We start from the raw sequence: 25410 nt of genomic DNA, 5'->3' as shown, positions 1-25410 counted from the left end.
TTTTGCTGTTTTTCCTGGATTGAATGTGTGTGGTGTTTTTTTTTTTTTTTTTTGAGACAGAATCTTGCTCTGTTACCCTGGGTAGAGTGCAGTGGCACCATCCTAGCTCACAGCAGCCTCAAACTCCTGGGCTCAAGCGATCCTCCTGCCTCAGTCTCCCGAGTAGCTGGGACTATAGGTGTGCCCCACTGCGCCCAGCTAATTTTTTCTATTTTTTGTAGAGATGGGATCTTGCTCGTGCTCAGGCTGATCTTGAACTCCTGACCTCTAGCAATTCTCCTGCCTCCGCCTCCCAGAGTGCTAGGATTATAGGCCTGAGCCACTGCTCCTGGTCTGAATGTATATTTTTAATGCTGTTAATAAAAGCATTTACATATTTAGTTTTCTGAGCATACTTTGGGCATAGTCTAGAGGTTTTACTATATAGTGCTCTTGTCATGTGTTTCAAACAGTCTAATTTTTGAATTTCTATCTTCATCTTTAATTATCTTAAGGCAGATCTTCTCACTCTTGGTTCGAATCAGGAATCTGATAGGTTCTAGGGGTTTCTTTAGACCTTTATGCCTAAAGGATGAAGAAAGAAGTCCCAACATCCTTCTCTTGGTTTAAAAATAAATCATATGACTATTTTTGCCTTTTAAAAAACAGATGTCAGTTTAAATATTGTTATTAGGCCAGTAAATTATTGAGTAATCAATCAGAAAATGTACTCTTAAGGGTTGTTACAGTTCACAGCACAGAGCACAGTTCCCGTGTCTTAAAAGTCTCGTCTGTGCCAGGAACACCTGCGTGCAGGTTGCCTGGTGACAGGGAGCAGAGATGCGCATGTGTCCCCTGTTGTTGCTGTGGCGGGCGGGACAGGAGGGGCTAGCACGTTGGGAGGTTGATCTTTCACAGTTTATCAGGATTAGCTTTATGGTGAAGAATGGCTTTTCTTTTTCCTTCCCAGTTGTAGAGGAAAAGGTAATTTTTAAAATATTTCTGAGTTTCTTCCCTGCATTTACGGTGACATGCCATTTCAGGGTTAAGCGCCAGTATGCCAGCAGTTACCATTAAGAGAAAAAGAGCAGGCCTAAAACTTACACAGCTTGGACTATGGGAGAGCAAATGGCCGAAGAGAACTTTAACATATGGAATACATACGGCCTCTGGCCTGTTGGGTCATGGATCCTCCCGGCAAAGGGCCTTCAGAATTCGTGCGCTTCTCACCACTCCACACTGGCGCCCGAGCCACCGCACCTTGGTGACTGGATGTTGCCCAAGCCCTGGCTGCCCTTCCCCTCAGGCCCACCACTGCCCCTCTGTGCGTCCTGCGGCTCCGCTCAGGCCTGCTCCAGCCTCAGAACCTGGGCTCCAGCCCCGCTGCGGCAGTGCGCTGCCTGCGGGCTCCTCCCCCTTCCCAGAAGTCACTTCCCCAGGACACCCTCCCGCCCACCCACCCAGCCGGACCCCACTCCTGCACCTCCCTGCTCACCTTTTTCTTCCTGGCGCATCGTTCCCTTGCTGCGTGGCGTGTTCTGTTCATTGCCCTTCTCCCCAGGGGCCGTGAGCTCTGTGCCCGGCCCATGCTTGGCACCTGCCACGTCGCTCCTTCAGCTGCGCAGAGGCGCTCACTTAGCAGCAAGCGTCTTGCTGAGTGAACAGGGTTACCTTTTAGTGACTTAGAGTGTTTGTTTCTTTTTTGAATGGTATCTTTTTTCTGTTACACTTTGTCATTGGCCATTATTTACAGTTGTAACCATATTTTTCTTCTATTTATCTCATGTCCATGAGTCTTGCTGGGCTCTCTGATTAATCTCAGAATCAGTGTTGAAAGCATATCTAAGAATGGTGGTTTTTCTTTGTTTTGGTTCTCAGGCTTCTTATTTCATTTCTTGGCCAGGACATGCAGCCCTCAGGTGAGAAGGCAGGTGGTGTGAGAGAGGGCACAGGTCGAGGCTCCTCCTCGCCCTGTCAGTGCGCTCTGTAGAGTGGGCAGGGGTTACTCAGGCTTCCGACCAGCTTCCGGCGTCCCTCTGTGTCCTTGTGCTGCAGGGGTTTATGGTGATATTTCTTCCTTTATGTCCCTGGGATTTGGGGGCCAGCGCAGAAGCCCTGTCTGCCGCATGAAGTAATGATGGGCGCCAGGTTTAATGGGGTGCTGGAGGACTAGTTCCAGCCATTCTCACCCCTCTGTTTTCCTCATAGGTGGTGGTGAAGTTTATTAAGAAGGAGAAGGTTTTGGAGGATTGTTGGATTGAGGATCCCAAACTTGGAAAAGTTACTTTAGAGATCGCAATTCTCTCCAGGGTGGAGCATGCCAATATCATCAAGGTAGGTGACGATTTCCCGGTTAATGCTACTCTAACATTGCTCACGTAAAATTCCCTAAATTAGTTGACTCGAAGGTGTCTGGGCGGAGTTGGACTCGGCTTTGTCTCTGTCTAGGTCTTGGATGTATTTGAAAACCAAGGGTTCTTCCAGCTGGTGATGGAGAAGCACGGCTCCGGCCTGGACCTCTTCGCTTTCATCGACCGCCATCCCAGGCTGGACGAGCCCCTGGCGAGCTACATCTTCCGACAAGTGAGAGCGGCCAGAGCCTTGCCGGGGTGGACGAGGGCGTGGGCTTGTGGGCCCCGTGGCCGCGAAGATCAGGGACACGCTCGTTCTCCATGTCGGCTGGCTCTGGCCTTCAGTTTTGGGGTTTTATGGAGTAAGATCTATACTTTGAGAAGAAAATTCTATGGTTGAAGTAGAAGAAGTGAGTTTGGGAAGGAAGGATGAGGCCAGACATTGTCCTGGAATGATGGGAGAAGTACGTTTAAGGATTAAGATTTATTTATACACACCAATCACAAAAATTAACCAGCAAAGCTGTCGACTGGGCTTTGAGCCCTGTGCGTGTGATCTGAATTCTCGTCCACCATCATCCGTGGGCCTTGAGGAAACCACTGCTGTCCCTAAGCCTTGAGCTTGTGATCTGCACGTGGGAGTTGTCGTGGCACCCACACGATGAGGCTGGTAGGACTAAATCAGGCACCACGGCCGGCACGTCGTAAGTGCTCCACAAATGGTGGCTGTTGAGTGAATTAATCAGGAAAGAATGAGATTCTGACGCTCTCATTTTATGATAAATATTTGTCTTGATCTATTTCATACCTAATTATGCATCTGTCTTTGACCATTTGTTATTTTATCGGAATGGGAGAGTGATTAGCAGAGCAGGAAGGCCAGGGGTGGGGGGAGGGACAATAACTCTTGCTTTGAGCTTTAAGGAGGAGGTGGTGGTTCCATCCCAGACTGCTCCCAGCTCCCAGAAAGAATGGAAAACACACCAGGGGACTGTATGAACAATTCAGATTTGCTTTTTTGTTGTTTCCTGGAGATGACTCTAACGACAGCTGCCATGAATTAGCATTTCTTCCTCAAAGCGCTGCACTCTCAGAAGTTACTGGATTTCTGAAATTTAGTTTCTCAGGAACTGACTTATAAGTTTCGGACATTAAGGTTCTGCAAAATAATAGGTCATCTCTCTTCTTATGTTGAAAGATTATGTACTTGTTTAGTTCGTGGCAAAGAGTTGTTTCTGGAGTCTCTATGGCAGATAGTCTCTGTACGAGGTAACCTGGGAGTCACGATTGAAAGCTGCTGCCTAACAGTTGTTAATTCCGGGGCTGGTGCCAGGGATAATCGTAGCGTTCCACACTCTAAAATGTTTGCCCACAGTATCTATAGCGCCTTTGTAAACGCATACACAAATGTTATTATATGTAAACGGAGATTCCTAACTCAATGTAAACGTATTAATATTATTGTACTTAAGTGTGAATAATTAGTGCCGGTTATCAGCATGTTGCCTCCCAGCTCCGCGTTCACCATGGTGTGCGTGGTGACGGGGGCCCGGCTGTCCAGGGAGCTCACGGGCAGCTCCGTCAGCCCAGGGCGTGGGAGGGACCTATGGGAAGAACGACGTCTCCTCCTGGGTCAAGTTCTCTTGGCTCCTTTATAGTTAATCCCTCGTTAATAAATCTCGATGAAACTCTTCACGTTCAAATGAACGTGTCGTTTCTGTCTCCTGACTGACATGTAGGTGTCTATGTACGTATGTGTGCATGTGTGTGTGTTTATATATGTACTGGGAATGTACAAATATGTGCTGCATGTGTATATATGCACATGTGTATGTGCAGGTACGTGTGTGCACATGTATGTATATAAAAACATGCAGGCATGTACATGTTTGTACATACGGATATATAAATATTAAGCGTAAGTTAATGGATCGAGCGTAATAATCTGCTATTAACTATTGCTTCTGGTTCAAAGACATTCGTTTGCAAATACAAACTGATCTCTAAAGATCAAAATGATGACTGCTCAGTGAAGTCACTGCGTTGTCTGGGCACAGCGCAGTGCGCATCTCACCTGATCTGACCGAAAGGCTGGTCCCGCCGACCCCGCCGTTGCAGTGCAGGGTATGTGGCACATGGGGCGATGGCAGTACCTCTGCAGCCGACACGAGGCCCGCTGCCAGCGGACCCGCTCCGAGCCCACGCTGTTGAGAGTCCTCGCGTGCCGGGAAGGGCGGCCGGCCTGGCGCGCTGCTCTCTGGGCCGTGTCAGCCCCGCAGTGGGAGTTTCTGCTCCTGGCTCTGCCCCAAATTGCCGCCTGACCTCGGGGCAAGTCTTGCTCGGCCTCACAGAGCCCGCGCTCCCTGCCTGGTGCCGCCTCTCAGCTCTCGCTGTGGCCCGGCCTTCCTCCCAAGAGGTCATGGTGTGTCACGGCCAGGCGAGCACTGGAGAGTCACGTGTCCGCAAGTCACGTGTCCGCGTGTGGCCCTGCAGGCTGCCCCGCCCAGGCGCGCTCCTCACTGTGACCCGTTCATCAGGAGTTGTAGAATGTTTATTTTTTCCTTTCCGTCCTGTGAACGTGCATTTTAGATGCTCGTCTTACTCGAATGCATTTTTACGAAGTCCCCCTGCCTCCCGATTGCAGCTGGTGTCGGCCGTGGGCTACCTGCGCTCGAGGAACATCCTCCACCGCGACATCAAGGACGAGAACATCGTCATCGCCGAGGACTTCACCATTAAGCTGATAGACTTCGGCTCGGCCGCCTACCTGGAAAGGGGCAAGTTATTCTACACTTTCTGTGGGACGATCGAGTACTGCGCGCCGGAAGTCCTCCTGGGGAACCCGTACGTGTGATGCGCCGGTGTCCGCTCTGTCCTGTCGGGCGGGGGGCCCTGGGACGGGTTTGGTTTAGGGCTTTGGTTTGTGCCTCTCGGGACCGGGGTGCTGCGTGACGAAGGAACGCGTCCTGGAAAAGAAGTGACCAGGCACCCGGGTGGTGGACATGGGGGTTCATTCTGTTATCTTCTCAACTTGAGTTTGTGTTTAGAGTTCTATGTAAGAAAAGTTAAGAAAAATTTTAAGGGTGAAGATAGAAGAGTCCCTAACGATGGCACTGTTTAAATAAGTGAAGAGGATTCTTTTTTAGTTAGGGTTATTTATTTTGATGACAAGAATAATAATCTATTTCAATAAAATATTGTTGGGCTGGCCATGCAAGAAATGAAGCACTGGACAAAGTGTTGATGCAGAGCGTTCGTGTCAGGCAGGGACCCTTGGGCGGAGGGGCCCTCACTGCCCAGCCAGACTAGGTGTCAGCTCAGCCGTGCTGAGGGCAAGGACAACCAAGCCCCTCTGGCCTTGAATGTCCTAGGGGGTGTGGCTGAGTTTGCATCTCTGCAGACAGGGGAGCGTGTGAGCTGCAGGCGCCGGCCTGGGCCGAGCCTCGTCTCTGAGAACTCCAGAGAGGAAAGAAAAATTAAAAGGAAGATTGTTGCTTGAGTGTTTGTAGGGCCTGAGTGAAAACTGTCTGCTGACGGTACTTTCTGCTGTGCGTGCCTGGAACACTTTCTTCTGATCTGCATACGAACCAAGTGTGTCTCTGTGTGTATGAAATGGACTTTATTAAGCCAGAAATAGACGCAGGTACGTCCATCTGTGACCTACGTGTACTTCAGAGATGTGTGGTTAGAACGCGTCTGTGTGGGTGAGTCTGTGGTTGGAGGGACAGACGGGCACACGCTGCAGCCCCTCGCGGCTGTGGCAGCTGCCCTCTGCTGTGCCGCCGTGCCTGCTCCGCACGGTCTGTGGGCCGCTCAGTAGACCTGCTGGGAGCTGGATTTGACCTCATGGCCTGAGTCAGAGCATTTGCTCGTAGCCGCCACTATCTCCGTGCCATGCCTCAGGCTCTCTTGAGACCCTCAGCATTGGGGAGAGAAATGACCAGGGGCCTGGACCCCCAGCGTCTGCACAGGTCACGTCTCGCTTGAGTCAGGAGGTGCAGGTTCCGGGCTGCCATACTGAGCCCTCTGGAGCCCAGCAGCCCTCGGCTGCACCGGCCCGCCCACGCCGGGTGGTGCTTGGCTTTCCCAGGCCTGGCTGCCCGCCGTGTGGGCAACAGCTGGACTTTCTGTCAGCGGCAAAGCGTGGAGGGGATGCGAATCAAGCCTCGCCTGCTAGAACCTCCGTGTGTCTTCGGAGCCACCAAACAACATGAAATACTCTAAGAAGGGCCTTGGGGTTTCTTTTCAGATCTAATCGGTTACCTGCATGTGGCGGGTGCGGTCAGCTCCGCCCTGCCTGCTTGGCTGTCCCTTCACGTTGGAAGAACTGCATGTCTGCCGTCCGCACCGTGGCTTGCCATGCCCACCCACACCCAGGCGGTGGGGCTGCCACGCGGGGAGTGCGGGGAGCACTGAGCGCTCAGACCTCTGCCCCCACCCCCAGAGCTGCTCCCACCTGCCCCTGAGTCCCCCCATGGTTTCTGCCCCATATCCCAGCCCTTCCTTTCCAGCTGTGTGCGCAGCCCGAGTTCCGATTCCAGATCCCACCCTTAGGGACTCTGCTGCTTTCCTTGTCGTTTCCATGTCCTTCCACTCTGGGAGTCGGCAAACCGTGGCCCTTGTCCAAATCCAGCCCACCACTTGTGTGTTGAAATTTATTATTTTTTATTGTGGTAAAGCACAGATGACATAACGTTTGCCCTCTTAGCCATTGTTAAGTGTACAGTTCGTTGGCGTTAAGCACTTTCACATTGTCGTGAACTGTCACCACCATCCATCTCTAGAACTTTCTCATCTTCCCAAGCTGAACCTTCCCTCCCATTAAGCACTGACTCCCCTCTCCACCCCCAGCCCCTGGCTCCCGCCACTCTGCCCTTCGTCTCTGTGGGTGTGACGACTCCGGGGACCTCGTGAGTGGAACCACGCAGTGTCTGTCCATCCGTGACTGTGGTTTCACTCAGCCTGGTGTCCTCAAGGTTCGTCCCTGTTGTAGCAGGTGTCAGAATTTCCCTCCTTTTTAAGACGGAGTGATATTCCATCGTGTGTATGTACTTCCGCTTTGGTTATCCATCTGTCAGTCGGTAGGCTGATGTGGGTGCTGCCTCCGCCTTCCAGCTGCGGTCAGCAAAGCCGCCGTGCACGTGGTGTGTCTGCTTGTTTTTATGATGAGGGTTTGTTGGGACACAGCTGAGCTTGGTGGCTCAAGTCTCGTCTGGCTGCTCTGGTGTTGCCAGAGACCACGTGGCCCACAAGCCCGAGACACCTACTGTTCGGCCATTTGAGGGAAAAGTTCCTGACCCTGTTTCACTCTATTGGATTTTCTCTTCAACTTCTAAAATTCTTGAAATCTCTCTAAAAAACAACACAAAGACAAAAGCTGTCGCATCTGATCTTGCTCCAGCGTGTGCAGCCTCTCGCCCCCCTGGCTTCCCTGAGGTCTGTGTTGGCGCCCTCCGCTCCCCTCTCTCATGGGCCCCCTCCTTCGAGCTTGGCTTTTGCCCCCTGGCCTGGTTTTCTGTCCTGATGTTCCCAGGACAGCGCAGGATCTGTCCTGGGCCCTCTTCTCACCACGGAAATTTCTCTCGGCGGCCTTGTCTGAATGTGACTCTGGTGAAACGCTGCTGCTTCTCAGGCCCCGCTCACTGTCTCCATCCCTCCTGCCGTCGCCCCGCTGCATCCTCGAGCATTTCCCACCTGCTCTGGTCTCGTCCTTGAGCGTCCTTCGGTTGTCACCCCGGCTGTCTGCGGCCGCCCCGCCCTGACCGCGCCGATCCCGTGCGCCCTCAGTTGTCACCCCGGCCATCTCTCTGAAGGGTACGCACCTTGTTTTGTGGCTGGCTATGGCTCCCATGGCCACAGTTCGGCAAGGCCGAGTGGCTAGTGCTCTGCTTCCTCCAGGAAGCACTCCCGCCCCAGGTAGAGGCTCGCTCTGCCCCCACGAGCCACGTGCACCATCTCCTCATCGTGGTTGGCCCGCGTTTCCTGATTAGCCTCTGTGCTGCCCAAAGGCCTCACTACCCCCACCTAGGGCAGATGTGCTGCAATTGGGGTCGTGGCTGAGGAGTGTAGTGAGTGTCCCAGAAATAGCCTGGCCGCCTGGGACCGGCTGCCAGGGCCAGCGCTCAGGTGGGCTGGCTGGCGAGCATCGTGCCGAGTGCCGTGAGACCCTGTACTTTCTCTTCCTCTTCGCAGCTACCGAGGGCCAGAGCTGGAGATGTGGTCTCTGGGAGTCACGCTGTACACCCTGATCTTTGAGGAGAACCCCTTCTGCGAGCTGGAGGAGACTGTGGAGGCTGCGATCCACCCGCCGTACCTGGTGTCTGCAGGTGCGTGAGCCACAGGTGATGGGCAGCTGGCGCTGTCCTTAGAAAGCAGCAGCTCGCCCTCATTCCGTCTGTGTTCTCAGTGTCTCTTCATCCCTACTGACGAGCTCACTGATCTTTCTTGTCTATTCAGCTAATACTTTGATCTGAGTGTAAGGATAGTTTGAATATGACTTTAAAACATCTTGATAATCTAAGTTTTATTAGTGTCCCCTTTGGATCGTAGATGTCCTCTCGTGAGGAACAGACGTGCGGTCAGTGAACTTGGCCGTGCCAGTAACGGTCAGATGCGCACTTGGGCTAGAAACCCCGTCCTGTGGGCGCGTCGGTGGCTGGAGGGATGTGACCTCGCAGCGGCTCACGTGGAAGCTGTGGGGCTTCAGTTGCACCAGGAGCTGCCCACAGGGGCCATGTGACAGCAGGAAGCTTGGCTCATGCCGGGAACGAGTGCCGAGTGCCGGTTTGCGTCCGGAGTGAGGACCAGCAGGAGAGGCGGGCATGGGCTCAGACCCAGACAGCATCCCGAGGCTGGCAGGGCCAGGCAGGAGCCCCAGGGTGCCGATGGGGGTTTGATGGGCAGTCAGGCATCAGCGGGAATCCCAGGACAATCTAGAAAAGCCACCCCCCAAACGGACATGGAGCTGAGAGACCAAAGAATGACTCCGACAAGTCCGGCTTGGCGAGTTCGATGGGCTCACTAGCGGTTACGTACTCAGGGTGTCCACGCCTTGCACGGGAGCTGGTTCCCTGGACATTCAGTTCTCCCAACACTCCCTCCTGGGCGGAGCAGGAGCTGCTGGGAGAGTGAAACTGCACCGTCTGCTGGTGGAGTCGCCTCACCTCAAACCTCCTCCCAGAGAGTGGGGCAGAGCTCTCGCGTTGCAGCATTGTACGTCACGGTGAAACAGCTCAGCGTGCCCCGGACCATCCTCGGTGCCCTCACACGACCCCTGTCATGTTACCGACACTATTCTCCACCAGGCAGAGATTTCAGTATTGCAGTTGGCTAACGGGTGTCACAGGTCAGTTAAAGCAGGTCTAGAGCAGGGCTGGTTCACACCACTTGCCTCTGCCTCAAGAAAGTGCTGAGGCACATCCCTTGTGCCCAGTAACTATCTCTCGGATTTGCTTAATCCGTCTTGTACCATTTTGTCGAGCACTCCGAGCTAGCACGGCACGGTGTTCTTCCGTGCGGTGGGAAACTTTCATTTTCCCCTCAGACCACAGGGCTCTGAGAGCCCTTCCAACCTTGACCTTCTGTGATTCCGTAACAGTCATTATTGGTTAGTCGTCTCTTCCTCCTCTTAGAAGGACACTGACCCCGTCACGGGGGCCCACACTCATGACCTCGTCTCACCCTAACCACCACCTAACACCACCACACTGGGGAATAGGGCTTCGACATCTGACTTGTGGGGGGACATGATTCAGTCTGCAGCAGCCTAGAAGGGGTTTTTAGAGCTTTGCTAAAGTTCTGGATTCCTGTAACACCATGGTCCCTGCGGCATGCTGTTCCACCCAGAGGCTGTTCCTTGTGTTCTCTCACTAGGCTCGCAGGGTGGGTCCCCAGGGACAGTGAGGCTCAACATGGCCCTGGCTGAGTTGACATCCATGTTGTTAGAGGAAGCAGGACCCAAATCCAGACTCCAGGCTGGGGGCTCCTCAGAGCTCCTGCTGGCTTCCCATGGGGACCGACCGGGGATACCCCTGATGCCTGCCTCCTTCCCCTCCCCTGCCACATTAACCCTGTGTTGTTCACAGCTCTGCAGAGCCAGGGCCCCTGAGAACCTTCACGCCTGGGTTTTGGTTGAGTGAGATGAACTCCAAGCTTGCATTTCTGAGCAATGCACATCTCCCACGGCTTCTCTCCAAGCTCACCGGGCTGTGCGCTAGAGCCCCAGGGGTCCTGGGCCGTCTCCTGCCCAGGCAGAGGCTCTGCAGGGTGGGCACCCAGGAACCTGCAGTGTTGATAACAGCCTGGTCCACCATCTGTTGTCTGTCTCCAGAGCTCATGAGCCTGGTGTCTGGGCTGCTCCAGCCAGCCCCTGAGCAGCGCACCACCTTGGAGAAGCTGGCAACAGACCCGTGGGTGACACAGCCCGTGAACCTCGCTGACTACACGTGGGAAGAGGTGTGTCGAGTAAACAAGCCAGGTGAGAGGCTTCTTGGCATGCCTCCCTCCCTGCGTGGCTTTGCTTGGAGCAAGCAGGTCCCTAGGCTGCCTGCGTGAGTCAGGAGGAGGAGAAGGAGGCTCCCTCCTCCATGCTGTCCTGGACACGAATGTCAGGGCCTTAGCTGGCCTGTCACCTGTGGGGGGCTTGATTCTGTCCAGAGACCCCTAGATGCTCCTGGGGCTGTGAGTGTGGCTGTGGCCTCAGAAGGTGGGCGAGTGCCCACGGCAGCCCCCAGTAGAGGGGTCGGGGCCGATGGTCTGCCAGGCTGGAGGGGAGGATGCTGGGATACTCTCACCATGGCTGTTCAGACAAAGCTCCTGGCTGCTGCTCCAGCCATCCACCGAGCTGGTGTTACTGCCTGGGCCTGGCTCCCGCAGCACTGTGGCAGGGTCTGCACTTCCAGAGTGCTGCCCGCTGAAGGCTTCTGTTCCAGGACTCCTAGTGAGAAGCAAAGTGGTTTAGAATCTGGTGGTGTTAGTGCCTGATACGGTGCCTTCTTCTTTCCTCAGAGAGCGGAGCTCTGTCCATTGCCAGTCTGGAGACGGCGGGCAGGAGTCTGAGTGGAGCGGCACAGGAGCTCTGGGGAGGTCCCTGCCCCACAGCAGGCTCTGGCGGCCAGTGCCGTTTGCGTCCCGGGGACCCCTCTCAGCTGAGCGGCTGAACACTGGCTTCCTGCTCTTTTCTACTCAGGAAAATCTGTGGTTTTCAGGCCCCATCCATTTGGAGAAGGTGAATTCTCAAGAATTAGGCCCATTTCACATTCTGAAAACTTACGTGTAAGTTTTATAAATAATAGAACAAAAGCCAGTGATATTATTTTAGGTTTATAAAACTGACTTGGAATTCACTTTTTTCATGATCTTGAAAAATCATTCCAGTGTTCACTTGATACTATTAAAAGGCTTTTACTTTGTGAACTTCCAAAAGGCATAAAAGAGTGTTTTAGTTCTTTTTCTACTTTTGCATACATGCGTATGTTGTGCTTCCTCTGATGTGGCGGATGCTCCTCTGAGTGACGGATGTGTGGGGTTTGTAGAAACGGTGAGCCAAGGGCAAGACTGTTTCATTAATTTATTTCCTTGAAGATTTTTCAAATTAAAGCAACTTTGTTAGTAAACCGTTATCCTGACTTTCATGGTGTGAATTGCTCCAGCTTCCTGGGTGTGAGAAGCACTTGGCTTCTTTATTTTTCCATTTGTCTACCTCGCTTGCCAGAGCTGGGGAGAAGTCTAGTCTCGGTCAGTCTGGGGTCCCTCTCAGAGGTGGGCCCTGCCAGGGGTGGTCCAGGGCTCAAGCTTGGCCATCTGAGAAGACTGGGGAGGGAGGGTGTGGTGTTTTCAGGGACTTCCCTTCTGTCTGCCTGGGCTCTGCAGCAGGACCTTCTGTCAACATATGGCCCATGTTAACAGCCCCCAGTACCCCACAGCCACCCAGCCCTCACCTCCGTGTCTATGTGAGGGGCCCAGGCCCCATCTCTGTCTACATGAGGGGCTCCAAGGCCACCTCTGTGTCTATGTGACGGGTCGAGGCCCACATTTGTGTCTACATGAGGGGCTCCAGCTCTGTCAGCCCCTCAGTGTTGCTCAGGTCCCCAGTGTATTTCTCACATATTCAGCTGGCTGCTTCCCTCTCTCAGGCTCCAATCCATCCCCCTCTCAGACAGAATCACCACGTCAAGCACATGAAATCCAGTTTTATTTCATATCTCTGTTAGAGAGGAGGGAGTGGCTAGGGGTGATTATGAAAACTTCCATTTTGTTTCCCTGCAGAGACAGCAGGAATAAAGCAAAAACAACAACCAAAACATCTCCCTTTTCCCTACATGCCATCTCTTGCATGGACATTTTTCTCCAGATTCCAAGGCTTCTCTTGCTCAGAATCCCCTGGAAGCAGCTTGGGGGCCAGGCTGCCTCCAGTATGGCTGTGCTTAGTTTCTAGTGGTTATTTAGGAGGTACTCAACTGTTTATTTTAGGATGGTCAAAGCAGAATTAATTTTAGTTCCAACTAACAGGGCATAGGGGATCGCCAGCCCCTTTCTTCAGAAGGTGCTGCCTGAGTCTCCCTGACATTATAAGTGACTGATGAGGTTGCGGGATCAGGGATGTGGAGGGAGACCCTTCTCTATCGGGGACGTTAAAGGTGCAGGGTTTTTCGAGGAGTGGAGTGAAATATGAAGATAGTTCCTCTTCAGAATTCAAATGAGTTTTCTGATACTCTGAGAACTCTAAATGTTTTTCTCTTTGTAGTGTTTATGATTCTTCTAACACATGAGATGTTAGAGAATGGCGTTTTTCAGAGAGGTATGTAGTGGGCTCAGAATGCAAAGTCCTAGCTCTCCAAGAACTGTTACTTTATAAGAAAAAATAATTAAACCTCATCTGACACGATGGCAGTGGAAGGCATTTTGCAAGTGTTCTTCGCAGAAATAACCTGGAGAGAAAAGTTCTGAGGCTGAGGCCGACGGTTTTTCCATTCCACGTTTCAAGTGTGGTTTAAGGAAGCAACGTCTTCACAAAAGACCGAAGACGTTGTCAGTTTTTCACAGCAATCCCTGCATCCCAGCTGTCGCTCTGTTTCTAGAGCAGGACACCCTGCACAGGTTCCACTGTTCTTTCCAAGGAATTGGGGTGACTCACAGGATTTTTTTCGTAGGTTTTTGGTGTAAAAGCATTAACAGAATTTATTTTGAGGTGTTGGCAGTTGAGTGTTCTAAGAAAATTAGATATCATAATATGAAAACAACAAAAAGCAACTAATTCTTTAGTTCTACACAGACTGCAACCTTCCTTTTCTTTGATATAATCCTTTTGACCAAAGATACTTTGACATAAATACTTCAGCACCCAGCTTGGGGCCTGGGACAGAGCAGATACTCTGTAAGTGAGTAAATGCAAGAATCAAGTCCGTCATCCCATTTCAGAAAGTAGATAATACTGGAAGACATGCTTATAAATTAAGGCTTTGCACTTTCAAGGGGTGAAATTTAGGCAGATGAAAAAGCACAACTTTTTTTCTTCACAACTATCCCCTTATGCCTCGGCTCTATACCCGAACAGGTCGAGATCTGAAATTTAAGGATCAATGTACCTTAGGCTGAAACATGACAGTGTTTCGCCCTAAGCTGGACCTCGGAGTTGGGAGGGCTTTTGTTTATAAAGGGAATTGTTCCTGTCATTTTATTACTTGGGTAAAGACTTCGTGTGTGTGTGTGGCCCCAGCGTCCGTGTTCAGCACAGATTTTCACACAGTCAAAATCGTGGACGTTTCTATCCGGAACTGAGTCCGTCTTCACTGCCTGGGGAAGGACTTTTGCGCGCCGCGGCGCAGTCACTGTTGCCACAGAGACGGCCGGTGTGAACGGAGGTTATAGCTCCATTTTGCCTGTACTCTGGCGAGAAATGTCCAAGTCATCCGAACAAGAGTATGGGACGCGGTACTCGTTCGTCGCGCCAGCCGAGAGCTTTACAAAGCGGGAAGGACAGTGCAGCGCGTCACGACGGAATCGAGCCACGCTCCGGCCGCGGCCGCGGCGCTCGGCTTGGCTCCCGGCGGGGTCACGGCCCGCGGGCTCGGCGGCGGAACCCGCTGTCCACGGTCCTCCCTGGCGCGGGACGGGGCGGCGGTGACGGACCGCGGGGCCGGAAGTGATGGACCGGGGAAGGCCGGGGCTTCCGGCGCCAGAGCGGCTGCCGTCTCGTCTGTGCCATGGCTGCGTTTTGCCGGCAGGTGCGGTAGCGAGGGGTGCGGGGCCCCTCGAGGGTCGCGGGCGTGCCGAGGCGCGGAGGAGCCGCTGCCTCCGGGGTGTTTACGGCCAGGTGGTGGCAACGGGAGTTTTCTCGGGCGGTCTGTGCGCGCCGTGTTGGTCTTCCCGGACCTGCGGCTCTGCTCAGTTCAGCGCGGCTGTGGCCGGGTTTCCCGGCGACTGCCCGCCGTTCCCGGCGGAGGGGCAGCTGGACCGTCAGCGGGGCGGGCCGGTGCTGGAGAGCCGGGAGCGCTGGGCCTTGACTAGCTGGCCGGGGGCAGCGGTCGGTGACGCTGGAGGGGGAGGTGGGACCGATGTGAAGGTTTCCGAGGGCGTCGGTGATTTGTGCTTAATTTGTTAAGCACTGGCCTGAACCACTGAACATTTTTGAGGTAACAGGAATTCTGTATACAAGTGGACCGACAGACTAATTATGGTTGACCCTTAAACAACCCAACCGAAAATCCGCATAACTTTTGACCTCCCCCAGAAATTTACCAATAGCCTACTGTCGACTGGAAGCCTTACTGATAACATAAACAGTCGATTTAACACATATTTTGTACGTTATGTGTATTATAGACTGTGTTGTTACAATAACGTAAGCTAGAGAAAGATAATGTTACTAAGAAAATCATAAGGATCTTGGCTGTGAAAAAGATTTTTCTATCTATTAAAAAAATCATAGAAGAAAATATATTATTAAGTGGATATGGATCATCATAAAGGTCTTTAGGCTGAGAAGGAGGAAGAAGAGGAGGGGTTGGTCTTGCTGTCTCCAAGGTGGAAGGGGCAGAAGAAAATCCGCATATAAGTGGACCCCAGGAGTTCAAACCCGTGTTGTTCAAGGGTCAACTGTGTATCTGACAAGATTCTTCTTGTGAATGAATTTACCTAAATCCATGACCAGGTACATGACTCTGGAGACTCATCTGAGGTCCAGACGTTACCAGGTGGCCTAGAAATAGTTTTCCCTGTCCCTGCCACTTGACTCTGATCTGTATGCCTTGCAACATCCTGTTCTCTCTGTGTGAACTTTATTCTATGTAGACTTTTTAAGTTCAAGTATGATTTTGCAGATTGCTTATAAAAACTGTTATGTTTGTGTGGAACCAAGGTACTAAATATCCTGGGTCAAAAACCTTGTGGTGTCCATTACGTTGGGGTGGTGAGGAATTGATTCTCTTTTGGTCCTGTGTGTTACAGGTCCTTGATTGCTGCCGCCTGTTCCCCCTAACCTGGGCCCGTGTGGCCAGGGAGACTCCTTGTCTTGGAGAACGGAAAACGGTGACTGTTCCTTTGTTGCGTAAACTGACTACAGCCTCCGGCGGAGGGGACCTTGAGGAGTTATCCTGTGTTGGATCCAATAAGTATGTGAAGGAGCCAGAGTGCAGGATGAATCTTGTCCAGTGCCTCCTTGAGAAGCAGAGGACTCCTGAGGATCGAGGGTCCTTGGAGCTAGAGAAGGTCACCAGTTCCCTCCTGGACATGGGTTTCAGTGACGCCCATATCAATGAATTGCTCAGTATGCGGCCAGGTGCCAACCCTCAGCAGTTGCTGGACATCATTTCAGAATTTATACTCTTGGGTCTGAATCCAGAGCCTGTGTGTGTAGCCTTGAAGAGAAGTCCCCAGTTATTGAAACTGTCTATAAGGCAAATGAAGAAGCGCTCCATATACCTGCGAAAGCTTGGACTTGGAGAAGGTACAGAAAGATGCAGATTTTATATAGTGTGAGAGGAGTCAGGGTTGGGGAAAGAATGGCCTACGGCGAGATGGATTAGGGAAGGTTTCTGCGGAGGCGTCAGTTGTTCCTAGAGAGGAAGAGGAGTCACCTCTGCAGAACGCGTTGGACGAGGGAAGTGGGCGCATTAAGACTAAAAGAGAGAATCGAATGCCAGGACAGAGAGTGTGGTCTTGTTTGTTCACCGTGGGGTCTCTAACACCTAGAACAGTGGTGAGCACACGCATGGATGTTGACGTGATGTTGATCCGTGTATGCATATGTAAACTTTGATATTTAAATCCACTTGAAGTGATCTCAGTGCTTTGTCTGCGCATGGTGTAAAGCCAACGACATCATCACTTGCAAAGCCTTGGGTTCCAGCTAAGTGTTTTGATTTACTGCAGAACGTGCGCGATCTTGCCAGGTTCCTGGGAAACCGGTGGAATGGTTGTCCCTTCTAGCTAGTCCCACCCCGTGCCCACCAGTGTTCACAGCTCAAGGATCCTCAAAGTTCCTTGGATCTCTTTAGGGGCCTTCTGGAGAAGGGGTTGGGGCTCATGAGGGTCTCCAAGGACCCCTAGTCACTTTGACCAGAGGAGTCCCACTGTTATTTCTTTTCCTTAGCGACTCTTCCTAGTGAGATTTTTTTCTTTTGGGTGGCGGGAAGGTTTAGGACCCCACTATTTCACAGTATCTGTACAGGCCTTCTTCTCTAGAAGACAAGCAAAAATATATCCTCGTATACTTCTCTTAACAGAGCACTTCTCACGATGTGCTCTGAAAGGCTAAACTCGATGCATTATGTGCTGTGGTTATTAATTAGTAAACTCAGCACAGCCTTATGAGGTGAAGATAGAGCCTGAGATTCATTCCTCACACACTAAGAAAATGACCAACTCAAATGTTAGGAAAATTTTTATTAACGGTTTAAATAAGTGATTTTAAGTTTCTAGTTACTAAATTTTGCTCAGCTATCCATAGGAAGACCACATACCCCAGTTTGCCTGGAATAGTCCCAGTTTATACCAGTTATTTTAATGCAGTTATTAATAGGGCCTCTTTCACTCACAGTGCCCTGGTTTGGATAGAATATATGGTCACACAGTAACGAGACGTTAGCATTTGTGGCTGTGTGTTGTTATCACCATTGTTATTGTTACGGCTCCTTCTCATTGAGTTCAGGCTCCCAGCTCTTGCGAATGCTTCAGTGACTGTTTTATTATAGAGGGAAACATCAACCCAGAGCCCCAACATGGGGAAGCTACTCCCCCATCTTACTGCCTCGTCTTTGAGTAAATCTCTGTGAAATTTTTTTCTAGGTGAGGAGGGCAAGGGGAGACCTAGAATACAAAGTCGGTGCCTTTCAGACGGGATGCCGGAACAAAGCAGGCGTTTAGGGAGGGAGGGAGGGCTGGTGAGTCAGAAGTGTCAGGAAGTCAGTGGGGGGATGTGTCCTTTCCATGGTGCTTCTGGAAAGATACATTGGAAATTGGCACTAGTTCTGTGGTCGGAGAAGATCCTCGTTCGTTTTTTAAATGCAAGCTTAGATCAGCTGCACGTAGCCCCTTGGGATTCTGAGATATCCTGAAATTATGTGCCTGCTTTTTTTGAATGTTCTGTAGGGAAACTAAAGAGGGTGCTTTACTGTTGCCCTGAAATTTTCACCATGCATCAGCGGGACATCGATGACGTTGTCCAGGTCCTCAAGGAGAAGTGCCTTTTCACAGTACAGCAGGTAACCAATATTTTGTACAGATGCCCCTCTGTTCTTCGAGAGGAACCCGGTGAACTGGAGTACAAGTTCCAGGTGAGAATGACTGCAGAGTGGTGGGGTGGGCAGGCAGGTTCTTCGTGAAGCAGCGAGGGTCAGACACCTCATGTTGGAGCGGGGAGGTGAAAGGCTTAGATTCCTTTTGTATACACTGGCCAAAGAGAATCGGGTTCTGGTTCTTTTGCTTTTTCACTACAGATCAAACCCGTTCTGCAGCTTTTCTGCCATTAATATTGACTAACTCTGTCCCATTCTTAGAGTCCAAGTGGGGATTCTGGTTGAAATAGCTAATTTTAAAATGGCTAAAACCTTCCTATCTTTAGAATCTATTCTGCATATTGACTTTGTAATTGTGACAGTTGTCCTAATTTTTTAGTAGCAATTATGACAACTTAGGTCAAATTCCAAGATGTTTCCTGAATTTTTTGCCTATTCTTTCCATACTCATAGTTTTCCTTCCCCCGGCTGAAGAAAAATATAACCTCTCCCTCCTGCCCCTTTATTTTCTGCTACATTTTTCTCAATGTAAATTTGAAAATGCTTTGAAAACTGCCACCCATCATACAAACCTCAGTATCACTGAGTGGGTGTTCTGCTGTTGTTAACTGGGCAGTTCCTTTTCAGTGCTTCTGGGCAGCGTAGGTTTATTGTGGATTGTGGAATGATAGGTTTTAAGATTCTGTACCTGGGATTACTTGGTGGGTTTGTGTCTTCCAGTATGCATATTTTAGGATGGGAGTTAAGCACCCGGACATAGTAAGGAGTGAGTTCTTGCAGTACTCAATAACCAAGATTAAGCAGAGGCACGTGTACCTGGAGCGCCTAGGACGGTACCAGACCCCGGATAAGAAGGGGCAAACGCAGATCCCCAACCCGCTACTCAAGGACATCCTCAGAGTTTCAGAAGCCGAGTTTTTGGCCAGGACAGCCCGTTCTTCTGTTGAGGAGTTTGAGGTTTTTAAGAAGCTCCTGGCTCGGGAGGAGGACGAGGAGTCTGAGAGCGGCTTGTCAGACGACGAACGGGCAGGTGTGGGCGAGGACGAGGAGGACGAGGAGGACGAGGAGGATGAGGAGGACGAGGAGGACGAGGAGGACGAGGAGGAGCAGCTATGAAGGAAGGAATGCGCAGAAGGGCGTGGAGACAAGGGACGTGCCTCTCCGCTTAAAGCTCTTGGGACCTTCGCTCGGATCTTCTTAAGTTACGTTTCATTCTAAAACTGGTCTTTTGACATGAACATTATTAAAAATCCCCTAAGTAGACAGGCTAGGAAACGCATCATTCAACCTGCTGTCGAGCGTCGGGGAGGCCCTGTTCCACCCTAAAGAAAAGACTGACTTGGAGCTGTTAAGATCCGGGGGACTCGATACGTGAAAATTTGGTTTCATTCTAAATGTGTTGGTGATGATGCCATGACCGGGGAGATGGGGTTCCTTCTTCTGGCTCAAGAATCACTTTATATTTCCTTCTAGTGATAAACATAAAATTACGAGAAGGCAGAATAAGGTTTTAGAACATCATAGCACTTTATTTTATGAAAACAAGTAGCAGGTTTTCCACAAAAATACTTGTTTTTAATCCAAAAGTATCTTATTGCTTCCTAACTGCATTCAGTGTACAGCAGAGTAAAAGGAAATGGATTAATAGCGTGTGGTTTAATTTTGCACAGCTTCTAAGGCCAGCAAAGCTCTGGGGCACTTCTCTACCTTTGTGAGGATCAGGCCCTCCTGTCTGGGAAGTTGGCTTTTGTGCCAGCTCCTGGCCGGTGGTCACTTGCTGCCTTGGCATCTTGGGCCCTGGCCTGTACAGCCAGAGCGTGCCGGCCTGGAGAGTGGTCTGAAACGGTTGTCTCCCCTGCCCGGGGAACAGAGGGGCTTTGAGAACCAGAGGAGGGGGTCACAGAGTGGGGTGGGCTGGGCCAGGGTGCAGGGAGCTCCCCACAACCCCCAAGGTGGAAGTGCCACCTTGGGGAACCCTCTGGGTTTGAGGAGCAGTTTAAAGTGTTGGGAAGGGAAGCAGGAATTTGACGTAAGCTGGGGGTGATCTCTGAGGTAGAGGCCTGGCGTTGATGGCGTGAGCTCTAGGAGGGGCCTAGAGGGTTGGTGCAACCTAGAATGTTCTAGGTAGCCCTTGCTCAGGAGCTGGCATGGGATCGAAGCAGAAAGTATTTTTGATGATGGGACCAAATTTCAGATGTCGCTGGCAGCATTTTAACAACTATGTGAAACACCAACGCGTGGCCCTGTTTTTCCCACACGGACCAAGTAGGACTCCTCCAAGGCCACGGTTCTCACCTGGGGGGAGTGCTGACCCTCAGCGGATGTCTGGTGATCTCTGGAGATGTGGTGTCATGGCCTCTGGGAGGGTGCTCCTAGGACCTAGGGAGCAGAGGCCAGGGATGCCCGCACGAGAGAGACCGATCGAGCCCAGGACGTCAGTGCCAAGGCTGAGAAGCTGCTCTGAGGCCTGGCTCAATAAATTCTCGTGAGTGTGTCTGTTCGTGGCAACCTCAGATTGTCAATGGACCTACAGTAATTGTGTCATTTTATTTAAAGGAACAATAGCTGATTTTTCAATAGGGCTCTTTGCGCCTGTGTGTCGGAACGCTCTTGGTAGAGCTGAGCCGTGTTTCACTGTGGGGACTCGGCACTGAGGTGCGGATGCCTTTGCTTTCCCCAGCAGGCCCACAGCAGAGCGTGACTACAAGTAAAAGGACGTTTTCTGCAAAAGAAGAGCGGTAGCTCAGTGACTCACTCCACATCTTGAGCCAGACATCGGGGGCAGTGGTTTGCCAGGGGGAGGAGTTTCCGCTAAGGGAAGGTGCAGGAGGTGAGCGGACCCCTGGGTGGGGCCTCCGCGAGCGGCGGGCACGCGAAGGTTTCCTCACTCACGCCCGGCAGCCCCCGAGTGGCGGGGAACGGGGGAGTTGGTCTGTCTCTCTCTCTCTCTCTCTCTCTCTCTCTCTCTCTCTCTCTCTCTCTCTCTCGGCCACGGGCAAAACTGAAATGGAGACTCGTCACTCTGCCAGTGTTTTCGTTTGCTGTTCCCTTGTGTGGCATCCAAGTGACCGCCACTCTCCCTGGAACCCAAGATGTTGTTTTTGTGCCCAAGCGGAGGACCAAGTAGAGTCCCAAATCTGTGCTTGGTTACATGGTCATCCCAAGTTTTGATTAGCAAGTGGTTAACTCAACAACGCATAATTTAATTTTGACACAGAAATAAATCTTTATGCCCTGGTAATTTTTGGCTTCTGTTATTACTCATTTCCTTGAGTGGACTTTTGAAGATTTTCAAGGAAAACATTCGAGTTTTAAGATGGAGCCATGTGACAAAAACAAGGGCGGCTCGTGTGGGATGTTTCAGGAATAAAGTGAAATTCCTTTAGCGTCAGGATGTCTTGTTACCATACACTTAATTTGTAAAACGTCAGAAAGGGTTAATCGTGACAACACAGCACCAAGCTAGGATTCCTAGACCATTTCTTGTTGAAATAGAGGCTTCTAAGCTAAAACCTGGAGTGTGTCAGCGTTTGCTGCATGGCTGAGGGGCTTGAGGTCGTAGGAGTAGAAAGTTTCATAGAAAGTTGCGTCTACTTTTCCAGTGATATCACCATTTGCTCGTAATGCTGTAGCTTACACGGACGAACAGTGACAGGTCCCGGTGCTGCAGCTGAAGTCAGCAGTACACGTTCGTGTACGTAGCTTTCTCTGTTCACCCGCGTTCCAGACCCTTCACCGCGCTCAGCCTGCTGCTCTCAGCTGGGTCTTTGCAGACTGGGGAACGTTTCTGGTGTACAGTAGAGACTTCTTGAAACGGCTGTTCCTCCTTTTTGAAAATGACAAATTGCATAATACACAGACATATGCACACAAAATTTTAATAAAAAATAAAAAGCCTAAAATATACTCTAACTCTTAAAAAACCTTTTTGTAAAAGAGGAAGGGAAGGAGGCCCTCGTCGTGGCTGGAATGCTGACTCTGGGCAGAGTCGGGGAGATGTACAGGGTCCTTGATTTCCAGTTGGATCAGCTACTACGAGACTCAGCACGGGAAGAGGTGCGATTGGCTTCTTTGGTTTTAACCTATGTGCAGGGAGAAGACGTGTAAGATGATGCCGTGTTCTGCTTGTGAGGATGGGAACATCTGAGACTGTGTTTGCTGCCTGGTAGCCTGAAACAGTATTGCTTGAGTCATGGACCAAAAGGAGCCTGGAACGTTCTCCAGCCCAGCCCACGCGCCCGTGTCTGCCGCACTGAGACGTGTGAGGAGGAGCCCGTGCTCCTTGCTGGCGGTGCGCCTTGCTTTCCAAGTAGGGGTCTGGATAGCTTTTCTCCGTGAAAAGCCAGGGGTCTTTGGGGCCGTGGTGGTGACTTGCTATCCAGGGGGTAGCTTCCTTGCACAAGACCGGAGCCTAGGTGATGTCGTGGACCAGGGGTTTGCCAGCCATGGCCCATGGGCCAATTTGGCCGCCCCTTGTCTTTGTAAATAAAGTTTTATTGGAACGCAGCCACACCCACGCAGTTCCCCGCCTGTGGCTGTGGCTGCGCTACCACGGCAAAGCTGAGTCGTTGCCCCAGGGGCCTCTGGTCTGCAAAGCCAAAGCTATTTATTGTCTGACCCTTTACAGAGAAAGTCTGCCAGCCCTGCCGCAGACTGGAAGCGTCTAAACTCCACCTTGGTATTCATTACCATTTCCTCTTTCAAAATGTATGAGTCCCCGTCGCGGGTCATAGGCCTGTGGAACGGTGAGCGTAAGTAGCGGGAAGAGCAGAGCAGGGTGAGCTGTGCCGGGAGCCTGGCCTTCCTTCCAGCGTCACCCCGCTTCTGCCCCCTCCGCCGTGGTCGGTGGCAGCTGTCCATCCCTGGCAGTTCCTCCCCAGTTTGTTAGGTCACGAAGGGAGAATTCTTTCTCCGGCATTGGAATCCGAGGGCGGGTGTCTGAACGCTGCAGAAGTGTGACTGGCGCCTCGCCAGGCCTAGCGGATGACACGCTGCCATCTCTCATGCAGGGGCACAGACCACACCTTCGCAAACTGCAGCCCGGTCGAGCACAGGCTGCTTAAATGCGTCGCAGGACTCGTAGATGGTTGGTCTCTGAGGCGTCTCCCAGGGTGGGCTGGTGAGTGCGCAGCCTGGCCGTCTGCCTGCCGAGGCTTGAGGAGAGAGGTCACAGAGGGGACTGATGCCAGCCAGGCCCTGGTCTTTCAGGGTGTCCTTTTCAATCCAATTTTCAGACCTTGTCTTCCTGGGTTTTAGAAACTCTTGGGGTTGGCAGAGTGTAACAAGAACGTCCTAAATCCTTTGAAGAGAAAACAAAGCAAGGAGTGAGGAAAACGGTGGTCATACCCAGTCCCCCTTTAAATGGCAGCTCCCGTTTCTCTTGGTGATGCCGCTTAGGTGTTTGGGGACCCCCAGAGGACCCGATGCTGTTAAAGCATCAGGTCTCCCGTGGCAGTGGGCGTGGGTGAGGGGCAGGCGTGTCAGGGAAGACCGACTACATCCCACGTCTTTAGGGACATTTGGCTCAGCGTTGAAGCTTTCAGATTTCAAACCGACAGGCTGCTCCTCCCTGCCCTGCTCCGCGTGGTGATGACCCGGGGTCTTTTCTGCGCGGGCACAGGCTGTGCAGCTGCCCTGGCCTGAAGTAAATTCTTTGTTGTTCTTGGGTAGCCGTCTGGGAGGGTGTGTTTCTGTTTCCTGCTTTTGTGTGTTTTCCCATAGGTGTTCCATAATTTAATAATTAATTGGGGGTTTCTGATTTGTTTTTGTAGAGAAGGATTTCCTGAGCACGTCTTTGATAGATACAGTAATATGTCAGGGGATGTACCGTCACATGACTGTCTCAAACACGAGTATGTCTGCGGGTTCTTAATCCTAGTACAGCCATGTGCTGTGTAGTGATGCTTCAGTCAATGACGGACCACACGGATGAAGGTGGTCCCATAAGATTATAGCGGAGCAGAAAAATTCCTATCACCTAGTGACGTCACAGCCGCCATAGCATCACGTCGAAATGCGTCACTCATGTGTGTGTGGTCACCGTTGGTCAAACAAACCTGTGCTGCCAGTTGTACAAAAGCATCGCACACACGATTGTGTACAGTACCCGACACTTAATGACAGTGACGACCATGTCCCTAGTTGTTTATGTGTTCACCGTACTGTCTAGTCGTCACTTCACAGTATACTCCTCCGACTTACAAATGAAGAGTATAACTGTAAACAGCCTCAGCAGGTCCCTCAGGAGCGTCCTGAGGAAGGCACTGTTCCAGGAGGTGGCAGCTCCGTGCGCATTATTGCCCTGCAGACCTTCCGTGGACGAGACACGGAGGTGGAGACAGTGGTACTGACGACCCTGACCCTGTGCGGGCCTCAGCTAGTGTGTGTGTGTCTTAATTTTTTATTTTTATTTTCTGAGACGGGATCTCGCGCTGTTGCACGGGCTGGAGTGCAGTGGCGTGGTCACAGCCCCTGCAACCTTGACTGTGTGGGCTCAGGCAATTGTCCCGCCTCAGCCTCCCGAGCCGCTGGGACTGTCGGTGTGCGCCACCACGCCCAGCTAATTTTTAAATTTTTGGCAGAGATGGGTTCTTGCTATGTTGATCTCCTGGCCTCAAGTGGTCCTCCTGCCTCGGCCTCCCAAAGTGCTGTGATTATAGGTGTCAACCAACACGTCTGGCCTATGTCTTAGTTTTTAAAAAAAAAAAAAAAAAAAGAGTTAAAAATAGGAAAATTCTTATAGAATAAGGGTATAAAGAAAGGAAAAATATCTTTGTACAGCTGTACAATGTATTTTAAGCTAAGTGTTATTACAAGAGTCAAAAGGCTAAAAGAAATTAAAAAGGTTATAACGTAAGCTTAGGTTAACCTGTTATTGAAGAAATAGAAAAATCGTATTTTTTATAAATGTCGTGTAGGCAGCCTAAGTGTATAGTGTTTGCAGAGTCTGCAGCAGCGCACGGCGCTGTCCCGGGCCTCCACTCCCACTCAGGCAACTTCCTGTCCTGCAAGCTCCACGCACGGCAGGTGCCCTACACAGGTGCACCATTTTTCATCTTTTCTGTTGTATTTTTGCTGCGCCTGTTCTGCACTTAGATACACAGACACTTTGCATTGTGTTACCGCTACCTGCAGTGTTCGGTGCAGCATCACGCTGCACAGGTGTCTCGCCCGGGAACAACAGGCTCTGTCATACCGCCTAGGCGTGTAGTGGGCTGTATCATCTAGGGCTGTGCACGTGTTCTTGTGTTTCTGCTCGACGCAACTGCCTAGTAACACGTCTCAGAACATGTCCCATAGTTCAGTGACGCATGACTGTAGTAAATGGCTTGCCAGCCTCGGGGTGT

General features: G+C 51.4%; 3 protein-coding genes across 3 annotated transcripts in view; 2 read left to right on the top strand and 1 right to left on the bottom strand.

Moving 5' to 3' along the window:
- Positions 1-11561, top strand: part of PASK (PAS domain containing serine/threonine kinase) — a 31561-nt gene extending 20000 nt beyond the window's left edge. Inside the window, exons 12-17 of the mRNA XM_012662417.1 lie at positions 2188-2313; positions 2428-2562; positions 4975-5174; positions 8523-8656; positions 10660-10806; positions 11337-11561. Of these exons, the coding sequence (XP_012517871.1) occupies positions 2188-2313; positions 2428-2562; positions 4975-5174; positions 8523-8656; positions 10660-10806; positions 11337-11488 (894 nt within the window). The 3' untranslated portion in view covers positions 11489-11561. The remainder of the gene's footprint in view (positions 1-2187; positions 2314-2427; positions 2563-4974; positions 5175-8522; positions 8657-10659; positions 10807-11336) is intronic.
- Positions 11562-14480: 2919 nt separating this feature from the next.
- Positions 14481-20973, top strand: MTERF4 (mitochondrial transcription termination factor 4). Its single transcript, XM_012662428.1, has 4 exons — positions 14481-14554; positions 15777-16275; positions 17919-18103; positions 18785-20973. The coding sequence occupies exons 1-4, from the start codon at positions 14534-14536 to the stop codon at positions 19178-19180; spliced, it is 1101 nt and encodes a 366-aa protein (XP_012517882.1). The 5' UTR covers positions 14481-14533; the 3' UTR covers positions 19181-20973.
- A 2293-nt stretch (positions 20974-23266) lies between these two features.
- Positions 23267-25410, bottom strand: part of SNED1 (sushi, nidogen and EGF-like domains 1) — an 84765-nt gene continuing 82621 nt past the window's right edge. The window contains exon 33 of the mRNA XM_012662415.1: positions 23267-23363. The gene's annotated coding sequence lies outside the window, so the exon portion shown is untranslated. The remainder of the gene's footprint in view (positions 23364-25410) is intronic.

Source organism: Propithecus coquereli, unplaced genomic scaffold (genome assembly GCF_000956105.1).
Source record: "Propithecus coquereli isolate 6110/MARCELLA unplaced genomic scaffold, Pcoq_1.0 Scaffold763, whole genome shotgun sequence".
Lineage (NCBI taxonomy): Eukaryota > Metazoa > Chordata > Mammalia > Primates > Indriidae > Propithecus > Propithecus coquereli.
Note: the sequence above shows the minus strand (reverse complement) of the source record. Positions and strands in the feature narration are given on the sequence as shown.

What these genes read in the sequence shown, in the direction of transcription:
- MTERF4 (XM_012662428.1), top strand. Translation starts at nt 14,534, where the DNA reads ATGGCTGCGTTTTGCCGGCAG. An exon ending in TGGCTGCGTTTTGCCGGCAG is followed by an intron (nt 14,555 to 15,776) that starts GTGCGGTAGCGA and finishes TGTGTGTTACAG; the next exon opens with GTCCTTGATTGCTGCCGCCT. An exon ending in AAAGCTTGGACTTGGAGAAG is followed by an intron (nt 16,276 to 17,918) that starts GTACAGAAAGAT and finishes AATGTTCTGTAG; the next exon opens with GGAAACTAAAGAGGGTGCTT.